At 37.4% G+C, this 13,511-nt stretch overlaps 1 protein-coding gene across 1 annotated transcript; it reads right to left on the bottom strand.

Moving 5' to 3' along the window:
• Window positions 1-7,509: 7,509 nt before the first annotated feature.
• On the bottom strand, window positions 7,510-7,860 carry LOC109243764 (60S ribosomal protein L22-like). Its single transcript, XM_019410745.1, has one exon. It carries the CDS (start codon window positions 7,858-7,860, stop codon window positions 7,510-7,512), a length of 351 nt encoding a protein of 116 aa, XP_019266290.1.
• Between the last annotated feature and the right edge of the window lie 5,651 nt (window positions 7,861-13,511).

Here is a 13,511-nt window from a genome sequence, read left to right as displayed (position 1 = left end):
GACGAGGGTTTATATAAACACGAATGTAATTCAATAGAGTGACTCAAGTAAACAATTCTTTCTTTTATATGAAAATTTCCAATTTCCTTTTTCATCATTTATACACATATTCTCAAGACGGGAAGCAGCAATATCAACTTCAGTAAATTACAAGGCTAGCAATACAAGCGTGCCCAAGTCATGCCGAGGACGTACGGCCTGATCCAACAATATTTAAACTGTGCACTGCTAGAGGGTCGAATGGCGCGAACCATAGATGCATCTATTACCCCGCTCGCAAATCATACATGCGACGCAGTCAAACTTAAATAAACACTCCAAATAGTCAATCAAGAAACCATCAGGTAATAAATCATCCAAAAAAAGGACTTTCTAAAAGTCAAGAAACGAATGTCTAGTTTTTTTTATAAATTCTTTTATACATTTCAGTAAGTTTCAAGCATTTCAATTTGACAACAAGATATTAAATATTATAAGTAAAACATGTTTTTGGGTCCTAGACTACCCGTACTTAAGCATAATAGTAGCTACGCACAGACTCTCGTCACCTCGTGCGTACGTAGTCCCCACAAGTAGGAGCACATAACCAATTAACTCACCTATGGGGACAATTCCCTCTTACAAGGTTAGAAAGGAGACTCACCTCGCTCCGAAGCCTATATCCCAATTCAAGAACGCGTAGAATACTTGGAGTGCAAGTTCAGTGGTGTTACCCAGGAGGCGGGCGGGGATGTGAGACTCGATGCGCAAGTCATTCCCAAGAGGGAGAGCTTCAAATATCTGGGATCTATAATTCAGATGAATAGGGAGATAGATGAGGATGTTGCTCACCGTATCGGAGTAGGATGGACGAAGTGGAGGCTCGCTTCCGGTGTCTTGTGTGATAAGAACGTGCCGGTGAAACTTAAGGGTAAGTTCTACAAGGTAGTGGTCAGACCGACTTTATTGTATAGGGCAGAGTGTTGGCCAGTCAAAAATTCACATGTCCAGCATATGAAAGTAGCGGAAATGAGGATGTTGAGATGGATGTGTGGGCATACTAGATTGGATAGAATTAGGAATGAAGTTATTAGAGACAAGGTGGGAGTGGCCCCTGTGGAGGCAAAGATGTGTGAGGCAAGGTTGAGATGGTTTAGGCATGTTAAGAGGAGAAGCATAGATGCCCCAGTCAGGAGATGTAAGAGGTTGGCCTTGAGAGGTGAGAGGAGGGGTAGAGGTAGACCTAAGAAGTCTTGGGGTGAGGTGGTCAGGCAGGACATGGCACAGCTTGAGCTGACCGAGGACATGACCCTAGATAGAAGGGTGTGGAGGTAGAAGATTAGGGTGGAAGGTTAGTAGGTAGTTGGGCGTTTCCCCTTGGTGTTCCCTATTTCGATAGTAATAGTGCTAGTATGGTACCCTTTTTTTCCTTAGTTTGCTATAACCGCGTGTCTTGTTCTGTTACTACTTACCTTCGGTAATTCCGTAGTTTGCTAGCAGGACTTCGTCACATTCTCGTGTGCTGCCTTGGACTTATCTGTCTAAATATACTATCTTGATATTACTTGTTATCGGTACTATATTGCTATTCTTTTTTGTTATCTCCGATTTAGTTTTCTAAATATTTGTCTTGCTATCACTTGCTATCAGGGCCTCATCACCTTCTTTAGCCGAGGGTCATTCGGAAATAGTCTCCCTACCCTTCCAGGGTAGGGGTAAGGCTGCGTACATCCTACCCTCCCCAGACCCCACTTGGTGGGATTATACTGGGTAGTAGTAGTTGTTGTTGTTGTTGTTCAAACCTCCAAATTGGAGCCAATCGATCCAAAACTATTCAAATGGGGTAAGAACTAGTCAATACATGCTCAAAAGTTCATATTCTAATTATTAAACCAATTTCCCAACCCTAAATGCAAGGTTCCTAAAATTCATCGCCGGGCTCACGTGCCCGGATTCTGGAAATTTTTGAAGAAAGTTGTTACCCATAACCTACAGATCAATAATATATAATTTCTCCTTCATTCCATCACAAATTTCGTGGTTAAATCTTGTTTTTATCAAACTCTAGGTCTTTCATCTAAACCCTTGATTTTTCCTAATTTTCACATGTTAATCTTCCCATAATCTATGTATTTAACTCATGTTGTGTAGAAATTAGTTATCTCAAAGTGCTAGGTGAAAACCCTCTTCCAAGAGCTCCAAAAATCGCCCAACAGATGAAAGGAAATGAGCTAAATGGCCTGAGTCTCGAAATTAATAGCTAGACACAGGCCTCTGATGTCGCATTTGCGACACCAGGTTCGCAAACGCGAGGGTCGCAAATGCGACAAAAGCCTCACAAATGCGAAGCCCGCTCCCCCCCTGACATCGTCACATTTGCGATAAAAGCTTCGCAAATGCGAAGCTGGCTCCCCCCTGACATCGTCGCATTTGCGACAAAAGACCCGCAAATGCGAAGAGGATAACGTCACAAATGCGATGACCCCCTCGCAAATGCGATCATCCCTCAGCAGCTCCAAGTTCGCAAATGCGAGCCTACCTTCGCAAATGCGGTGATCGCATTTGCGACCTAAACATCGCAAATGCGGCCATACCAGTACCAGTAATCCTATTTCTTTGCAATTCACTCCGAAGTTATCCCGAATCTCACCCGAGCCCCCGGGGCTCCAAACCAAACACTCGCACAAGTCTAAAAACATAAAGTGGACTTGCTCGAAGCCTCAAATCGCATCAAACAACGCTAAAACCATGAATCGCACTCCAATTCAAGCTTAATGAACTTTAAGATTTCAAACATCTGCTTTAAGTGTTTAAACCTATCAAATCACATCCGATTGACCTCAAATTTTGCAAAAAAGTCATATTCAACATTACGGACCTACTCCAACTTCCGAAATCGGAATCCGACCCCGATATCAAAAAGTCAACTCTCGGTCAAACTTCCCAAAAACCTTCAAATTTCTATCTTTAGCCAAATAACTCCAAAATGACCCACGGACCTCCGAATTCACTTCCGATCGCGCTCCCAACACCAGAATCATCATACGGAGCTATTCCAGACTCGGAATCCCAAACGGACCTTGATAACACTGAAATGCACTTCAACCCAAACTTAGGAAATTCTTCCAAGAATGCTAACTTCCACAATAGGCGCCAAAACGCTCCCGGTTCTTCCAAAACCTGATCCGGACATACACCCAAGTCCGAAATCATCATACGAACCTGCTGGAACCTTCGAATCCCGATTCTGAGGTCGTTTACCTAAAAATCAAATCTTAGTTAATTCTTTCAACTTAAGTCTTCCGAAATGAGAATTCTCTCTCCAGATCAACTCCGAACTTCTCGGAGTTCTATTTCAACCACGCGTACAAGTCATAATACCTGAAGTGAAGCCGCTCATGGCCTCAAACTGCTGAACGACGCGCTAGAGCTCAAAACGACCAGTCGGATAGTTATAGGTGCTTCATTATACGCTTTGGTTGGTCTCGCTGTGCAGTATTAACTGATGAAGTTTCATAATTGTATAGATTTCCCCGTTGTCTTGGTTTGAGATATAAATGTTATTGAGGGTTTTGAGCTAAATTGTGAAATACTTGTTCTTATTTTGTGATTGGTACTGATATAGGGGGATCGGGTTGCACGCCGCAACAGGAGGAATAAGGGTGAAATGTGATTGTCTGGTAGGATTAGGTTGCGTGCCGCAACAAGGAGTAATAAGGTTGGACTGGTGGGATCGGTTTACACGCTGCAACAGGAGGAATAAGGGTGATATATTGAAGAGTAATAAGGGTGGACTGGTGGGATCGGGTTGCATGCCGTAACAAGGAGTAATAAGGGTGAATGTTCATATTGTTACTAATTATATGGTGGAATAGGGGTGCGCGCTGTATCATTTGTTGTTTATGTATTCTTCATCTGCTGTGATTTATTCTGGTAGTATTGTAACTCTCTTAAGGATTGGTTATAGCTGAGTTCTGGCAGGATGTTTGGGTTCCGTATTTACTTTATTGCGAGTTACCGTTCCAATTCGTTCTGTATTTCCTTTTTGCTTTATTATATACTGTTGCAACTTATATTGTTTTATGCCCCGCCGTAGCCTCGTCACTACCTCGTCGAGGTTTGGCTCGGCACTTACCAGTACATGGGATCGGTTGTACTGATACTGCACTCTGCACTTCCTGTGCAAATTTTGGAGCTGGTTGTGACTGATCGAGAGGTCGGCTGCAGGCATTCATCCAGGAGAACGAAGGTAGTCCTGCAAGCGTCCGCAGGCCCTGGCGTCCCCTCCTATGTTTTCCTCATTTATGTTTTATTTTCTTTTGAGACGGATGTATTTTTCTTTCAAACCCTTACTTGTAGTATTAATAGAAAGTTCGTGGGTTATGACACCAGTTTCCGGGTGGTAACAGTTTCGGTTTTGTTAATAGTATTAGGATAATCAATTAAGTATGTACTTTCGCTTTTATTTCCGTTGATTTGGTTTTGTAAAGTAAATGAAAAAAAAAAAGTGAATAAAACTCTAACGTTGGCTTTCCTAGCGAGTGCGATGTTAGGCGCCATCACGGTCCCGAAGGTGGAAAATTCTGGCCGTGATAGTTTCATGTTCCATTCCTCGGGAAATGGCATCCTTTCAGTAGGAATTAAGTCGGAAGTCTTGATTAAGACAAACCAACTCATCCATCCTCGGTCCTTGTCCTCATCGATGCTGGAGAATAGTGACTTCGAGGATCGACGTTGAAGCTTTATCAGACCGCCTCGATAAAGGCGAGGGCTGTATGGCCTGATCAGATGGTCGAGGGTAAAAGGCATCCCCTCAACATGGCCCGAGAAATACCTGATTAAATTGACGATGCGCCAGAAAGAAGAGTAGATCTGGCCAAGCGTCACCTGATATTGGTGGCAGAAATCAAGAAATGACTGGATCTACGGGACCTAGTGCTGGATCTACGGGACCCAATGTGAAAGGGTAACTATACACGCTTAAGTACCCTACCACATGTGTGGTGATGTCCTCTTCAGGGGAAGGAATCACGACATCCTTATCCCCCTAATTACAATCCTCTTTCACCTGCTCAAGTTCATCTTCAGTTATCAAGCAGATGTATCGAGATATGGGCTCACATCGACCTGGAACCGATGTAGGCTTATCGATTTTCAAAACGGAAGATAGCTCGCATGGCCCGGGAATACATTCCTCGATACGAGGTGGCACCGTCGTTCTACCACTAGCCCGCCACGATGATGAGGAGGCTTTTTCCTTCTAAGGAACGGTTTTAGATGTTTTGGCCATTACTGTTGAGAAATTCAAAAGAAGAGAAAAAGTTGATGCTATAGCAAGAACAAGTTGGGGAAAGGATGAACTCAGGAAAGATGAAGAAGATAGTGAGGTTTTGATAAAGATTTGAGAAGTAAAGATTGTAAAAGTTGTAAAATTGACTTATTTATAGTGGCCGCTTTAACGGTTTGGGGAAGCCAATGGCCGACCATCAGCCACCTTCAATTAATGGCCTTGGGAACTATGCAGATGCGACATTTCAATCACTTCAGTCGCCGTCGTCACGAGATTGACATCATGATCGAGGCATCGGAGGATCGAGGATCAAATCGTTTCTTATCATCTTACTCAAAAAAACGCGGGGACTATCTGTATACGGTCGAAATCAGTTATGAGTCGCCTCAAGCCCAAGTTCAGGATGTATTGAGTTCAAGCCTGATAGACCAAGCTCGAGCCCGACGACAAAATATAAGGCTCGAAGATCGAAGTACTCTATGAGCACCGAAGCCGAGTACGACCAACCCCGAGATGATGTCGTTATGGGTTTGTAACAGAAAGAGCAAGATTCCTGCCACATCTCCAAGATCATGGCGTAAATTCCGAAATAGATTTATACGAGTTAGTACGAATCCGTACCAGGCGGTTAGACACCTGTCCCAATAAGATTCCTTACTGTAAATAGAAATGTACCTCATTTAGAGTTCCCCTACTATATAAAGGGGACCCTAATCATTTGTAACAACGATCAATCATTGGCAAAAGAACATACTCTCTTACTTTCTTGCTCATTAATCAAAATTGTCTCTTAACTTTATTGTCTTACTTTACTGTTCTTGTTGACAAACCTCGAGGCCATTACAGCTCGAGGTCAAGATTGGCTTGAACACTGTTCTGATTCAACTTTCTTCTGTCATTTATACGTTAGATTTCTTGGTTCTTTTTCTATCTATGAAGTAGGACGAGTGTCCTACCTAATTCAATGCTAGGTAACCAAGTTAGTATCCCAGCGGAGCTCTTGAAGGGGGGAACATCCTAATGGATGAGTATGAGCACGTTATACATCTCATATTGGACCCCCAGGGGAAGGAAATGATCTTTACATGGAAATGAAAGAATCTGGAGTGATTAATGAAGAAAATATTGCAGAATCAAAAGTGGCCTTATATACGTTTGATTTCTTGGTTATTAATTAGTATTGAACTAAATCACCTATCTTTAAGACCATAAAACAAGTTTAATTGTTACTCGTATTTTTTAGGTAAACAATATGCAAGAACATGTTGCGGCTGAACTAACTTCAAAGAGAAAAATTCGATAGCTTGGGATTCTCGAATTCATAGATGCTCCAGTTATTGTCTCACCACTTTAATTGTATGATGGGCATTTACAATTTCACATGGAGTTAAACAATATTCAATTGGGGACGAGAAGACTAAAACATTTCCTTTTGCTCTAAACAGTCAAGATAGAACTACTTAGCCCGATAACTTAAGGGTTTCCGATGGATGAGTTAAAAAATGACTAGGTTAATTTTGTATTTACTTTAACTCAATAAATCATGTACTCCATGTCCCAATTTATATGACGTTTGGATAAGCATAAAGTTTATGAAAGAAATACGTTTAAAAGTTGTGGTATAAAACAAGTTATACATAATTTTATAGCTATAAATCATCTCACTAAAATAAAATAAAAAGTTCAAGATTAACTTGTTTTTAAATATAAAAATGTATCAGTTTTTGCATAGACAAAAAAAAAAAGTATCACATAAATTGGATGAGGAAGTAATAATTATGTACGAATTCATTACTAGTTCAGGTCCATATTATTTGTTGTTTTGGCATATTAAATTTGTTCCAAATTAAAATATTTGACATTTTAGAACAACAAGAAGCATCTATTACTTTTTTCTTTAAATTACCCTTACTGCTCCAATTAATTGAATATTAATTAAGAGAGACACTTAAAAGAGAGTAATAATAGTTTAAACGAATAATTTTTATTATTAATGGTATTAATTATCTTGCTTAAGACCCTTGAAAAAAAAAAATCCATGACAAAGAAAGAATGATTATGCATGAAACTATTCAAAAACATCCATCTATATGGCTTTTTATTATAACTAAACTCGGGAAATCTTACATTCGAAAAAAAGGATCACTCTAATCCCAAACACCATTCAGCTAATCATTCAACCATGTCGATGAATACATCTTAGTACAGAAATCCAAAATCATTAGCCTTAATTAGGTGGTTCAGTAGTAGTCATCACTGGCAGCAGTTGAAACCCCGGGACCAGCAGCAGCAGCAGGGGAAGCAGCATTTGGTGCACCAGCCTCAGATGCTGCAGAAATTGTTGACTCAGGTGCAGCTGCATTTGGTGCACTAGCCTCACTGGCGGGTGCGGGGGGAGATGAAGCCTCCACATCAGAAGATGAAACTGGGCTCGAGGCTTCTGGAGCTTGAGAAGCAGAAGGGGTAATGGAAATTGAGTCTGCTGATGGAATGCTAGCTGCTTCAGGGGATGAAGCAGGGGAAATGGCTTGTGCCAATCCTGCAACAAGGGCAACGAAGACGAGAGCCAATGCAATTACTGGGCGTGCCATTTTTTGCTTTTGTTTCTTGAGTTTTTCTGAGTTTTTGGTTTTATTGATAGGGAGTTATTCGATTCTTTATTATAAGTACTTCTCTTTTATGATCAGAGAAATACTTGGGCGGCTAAAGAATGAATTAAACAGAGTGGTAAGGGTAGCTTTTATAGGGTGGCAAAAGGTGTCTAAGAGCGGACATGGCGGGGATGAACGGACAAAAATACATTTGACAGGTAAAACAGAAAACAAAGAGTGGCTGATGATGATCGTGTTTGTTCGAGAATGAAGGAGAATGTAGACCGAGTACCATGCTATTTTGCTTGATTTGTACCACAACATCTTAGGTGGTCTTCTTTAACCATTACCTTTACATATGAACTAGTATTAGTACCCGCATTATGATAATGCTAAATTCTATAAATTAAACAGAATAAATTATATGAATAACTATTGATATAAACTTAAATATTATAACTTCATATATAGTCGGTGATACAAACTAATAAAAATGCAATATGATTCAAAAATAAATACTCCTTCCCTTTCAATTTACATAAAATATTTTTCTTATTAGTCTTTTCCAAAAGAATGACACATTTCTGTATTCGAAAATAATTTAATTTTCAATTTTATCCATTTTACATATAATGAGAAGTTCTTACACAAATACAAATATCATGGGCCCACAAAACTATTAGGATCATAAGTTTCAAAAGTCTTCTTTTTTGGTTCTAAACTCCGTGCCAAGTCAAACTATCTCATCTATATTGAAGTTGAGTGAAGTCATACTATATAGAGTAATAACTAATAAAAATACATTTAGTAATATCTTAATTTCAATTATAAAAATATATTATATTATTATCTCAACATAATAACTTCTCACATCAACATCAACTTCTACCAACCTAAAATTACACAATGACAAATTAATATATACATACATAATAATTTATTAACAACCAATATATTCTAACTTTTGAGAGTTACCAACTTATAAAACAGTTGGATCGTAATTTGCTCAATAATTTTGCTAGTTACCTCAATTTTAACCACGCAATCAAAGTCACTTTATTTTTAACAATTTAAATGATACCCTTTGGGATATAGTTAAGATTAATATATTATAATTAAATAAATGTTAACCTACTTTAAATATTTTTCTTCTATGATGCACATGTACTAAGAGAAGAATCTATCCTCCCTTCTTATCTATTTTAGCATAGCAACTGCTAGCACTAATAGAAAAAAAAATGCATGTAATGCTTCCAAACAATTGAGATATAAAATAAATTATAAAATATTGGATAACTAATTTTACCGTAAGGCAACACAATTGACATTTGTTCATCCGATGTCTGAGTCGATTCATAGTTTAAAACATTATCCCACAAAAATGTATGTCATCAGTTCCTTTATTCTTGTGTAATTTTATGATTGATCAACTCCCTTCCAACATTATTGGAGTTGCTTTAAAATTAATAGAATCGAACTGTATTTATGTGACTATTCTCTTTCTGAGAATCATTTTAAAAGTATTCGACTCCAAACCACATACACCACACATATTGATTCTCAAAATTGAAATGCTAATTGAGTAAGAGCTATAGGTTTATTTTTAAATTAATTAAAAGTATCAATTTACTCACAATATCTTTATACCCCCCTATTCTATATTATTCCCTCTACTATGAAATGTTATATAATTATTTCATTTATATGGAAGTTTGACTTTAAATTTCCATTTAAATTAACTATATAAGAATTTAAATTATATTTAATTATTTTTAATTTATTTCTCAGAGTTATGTCAATTGTTTATATTTTTTTAGTTTTATCTATTGTAACGGTTTTAAATACATGTATCTTATTTATATAGTATGACTTAGCTCATTATTATTCTAAAAACTTTCTCTTCTCAAAGATTAAATAAGTCTTATCATTATTTAGACATCTACTACGGAAATTATTTAATCACATATTTTTTCTTTTTTTTTTTTGATTCCTTGTTCATATTATGGCATTACCCATAACTTAGAGTTGTTCATATTATTGTCCACAACTCCCATCAATAGATGAATTTAATTTTTCTTTTTCTTGTAATAAAAATTATATTCACTATTTTTTTATTCTACTGCTCAAATTAATATTTAAATTTATCAATAATATCTTTGAGTATCATTTATTTATTATCTACATTTTATATTTTAGCTGAATAGAGTACTACATACTCGTAGTATGTATTGATAATACCTGCATATTTATCTTTATAATGAGTTAAGACAGCGTTGTTATTTTTATCATTTAGCTCTATGTTTTTTTTTGTGGTCAAAACCTTATTAATTAAGATAGAGTAGTTGGTTATATCATCATAAGACTATTTTTCTTTCTTTCCATTCAGATTCAAAATAATCTTATTTACTATCTTTCTATTTAAATTAAAAAAATATATCTTTTAATTTTAAATTAAATTAAATATTATTATAAATATTATCCTAAACTCTCAAATAACTTTATAGTAGCGTTCCACTGCCCACTTAGCTTAGCCACAATACAAATTATTCCTTTAATATGTATAATATATAGTTTACTGATTGGTGAAGAAAATGCTCTATAGCCAAAGCAAATTTTCCTTTATTAATCACCATACAAGTTGATGCTTCAATTTATATTTTCTCTCTTCTATTATCAATACTAATATTATATAAATCTTAATTTCGTGTTTGTTATACTTAAATTTATTGAATTAACGTCTTAGGGCACTCGAAGAAGTGAACACTATTGATCACCTAAGGTAGTTACGAAAGTTAAGTTTTGATCCAACAACTCGGTAATTATGATTATGGGTTCGAACCTAGATTTTTTAGTCTTATTACTAGTAACAAACACGTTTTTGTTTTTTCTGTTGTTATTGTTGTGAACTCAAATTTCAAAAAACTCTTTCTTATTATTTAGAACAATTCACCTCACTCGTTGAGCCTCTCGTTTGAATTCTAACATTTATGTGTTAATTAGATTTCCTAATTAATTAATCAATCAATTCAAATTTAACTTTCTTTCCATTCAGATTCAAAAGAATCTTATTTACTATCTTTCTATTTAAATTAAAGAAATATCCTATCTTTAAATTTAAATTAAATACTATAACAAATATTGTAGGCCCAAGTAAAGGTGAGTTTGAAGACTGATAAAGGAACTCAGACATGGACCAGGTCCATCCTAGTGAAGCAGAGATATGGACAGACTCATGCATGTGAGATGCACGTGAAGGAGATAAACTTAACTTGAAAGAAGTAATATCTCCTGATCCTGATCGAAAAGGTTGCATATTAGATAAGGAGAAGGACTCCTTACTCAAAGAGAACACGACTTAAAAAAGAGGAGGAGTTAGAGGTTGATATCAACTAGAACTCTTCCACCAAGGAAGAGTAGTATCAGACTTCTAGTCAGTCTCTATTTACTAACTCTATAAATATCAGTGTTGTTCTCTTTTACAGGTAACGCACATAAGAAGAAGTTAAACGTGAATTGAGAGCTAAATAGCGAGGCAATTTTGCAAGCAATTCGTGTGTGATTCAAGCGTGCAAACTTGAAGCTACTTGAACCAGATAGAAGAACCAGTTCCAAGTGTTTGTCTTTTATTCTAGTTCAATTGTTCATATTGTACCTTTCAGCTTTATCTAGAAATAATTATATTAGGTACTCAAAGTTTTCAGGTTAGAGTTAACTTGAAGTTGTCGCAACAGTTGAGGCTGTGTGCTACAACGGGATTAGAGCTAGTCCTAGGTGTACAAAAGTGTTTTTGTAAATGCAGTTTTTGGCTTAGTGATTTTAGTGGAGAGTTTGGGAAAATCCTACTGGAAAGTAGGTCGTGGTTTTTTCACCTTTTGAGCCTGTTATTTTCCACGTAAAATACTTGTGTTCTTTACTTTACGCATTTATTATTTCTTCAATAGTAGGTTAAGGAACACGTAGAAGAACCAGGTCCTTCTATAATCAGTTTAAGCAAAAAATTGATCACCACAAAAATTACCCCCCCCCCCCTGTGTGGTATTGAAGTATAAAACATCAATTGGTATCTGAGCGGGTTATCCTTGAAGACGCTAACACCTTAGAAACAGATCAAGATGACTGCACCACCTGGAAACTGGGAAGGACAATCCACTGCTAGGCCTCGACTCTTTAATGGCCAGTACTACTCCTGGTGGAAAAACAGGATGAGAGATCACATCATCGGAGAGAACTATGAACTATGGGACATTGTTACTGATGGTCCCCTGGCTACCATGAAGAAGAATGCTGAAGGAGTAGATGTGCCAAAGACTAGAGCTGACTGCACTACTGAGGACTTGAAGAAGTGGGAAAAGAATGCTAAGGCTAAGAAATGGCTTGTGTGTGGACTTGGTCCAGACGAGTACAGCAGAATTCAAAGTTAATCTACTGCTAAGGAAATTTGGGACACTTTGCAAGTGGCTCGGGAAGGAACTCCTCAAGTGAAGAGATCAAGAGGAACACTGCTATACTCTCAATATGAGAATTTCACCATAAAGGAAGGTGAAACCATCCAAGAGATGTATACAAGGTTCACAACACTAACAAATAAACTTAAGTCTCTTGGAAGGATTATCCTTGAAGAAGAAAGGTTGAGAAAATTTTGACAAGGGTTTTGCCAGTTACTTGGGAAAGCAAAATCAGTGCTATTCAGGAATCAAAGAACATTGCCATTCTCAAGTTGGATGAGCTAATTGTAAATCTCACTGCCTATGAACTTAGAAGGCAAATCATGAAGATGGATGCACCCAAGAAGGAAAGGATCCTGGTTCTCAGAATCGTTGAAGGTACAGATCTAGAGGAGGATGAAATGGCTATGATCACGAGGGATTTCAAGAAGTATCTAATGACAGGAAAGGGTTCTTCAAGAGGTGCAACTTACAACAAACCAAGGGTCCCTGAAAACAGACCAACGAGGGCTGTTACAAATGTGGTAAGATTGACCACATGATCAAAAACTGTCCTCAATGGGAAATTGAATGGAAGAAGGAAAGGGCTGAACGAAGAAACAGGAAGAAGGAACAAGTTCATCCCAAGAAGAACAAAGGATCAACAAAGGCTATGGTTGCTGCTGGGGAGAGAGCACAGATGATGATTCAGAAGATGAAGATGGAGATGAACAAGCACTTATAGCCATTGGAGAATCAGATGAGGAACCAGAGGTAAGTGTGATTCATCTCAAAGACAAGATTAAATTTTTGTCTAAAGAAAGGCTATCTGAGTTATTGCTAGATTTCGTTGATGAATCTGAGGTCATAAACAATGAAAAGGAACAACTGTCTAAGGAATCTGTAATCTTGAAAGCTAAGTGCAAAAATCTGAAACTCAGGGCAAGTGAAAGTGATAGTAAAAATGCTGAGTTGAAGAACAAGGTTCTTGAACTTGACACCACTGTGCTAGAGCTTAGATCTGAAAATTTAAAACTGAAATTAGGAACAGGTAAATAGAAAGCTGATCACACACATCTCACCTTAGAAGAAAATCTAGGAAAAATGAAGGAGGAGCTGTACAAAAGGGATGAGCAGATAAGCGTCCTAAAAGAAGATCTAAGCAAGGTTAAGCATGAACTAGACAGAACATGTAAATGGTATAAGTCCTCTGATGCACTATCATGG

This window comes from Nicotiana attenuata, unplaced genomic scaffold, assembly GCF_001879085.1.
Source record: "Nicotiana attenuata strain UT unplaced genomic scaffold, NIATTr2, whole genome shotgun sequence".
Taxonomy (NCBI): Eukaryota; Viridiplantae; Streptophyta; class Magnoliopsida; order Solanales; family Solanaceae; genus Nicotiana; species Nicotiana attenuata.
Note: the sequence above shows the minus strand (reverse complement) of the source record. Positions and strands in the feature narration are given on the sequence as shown.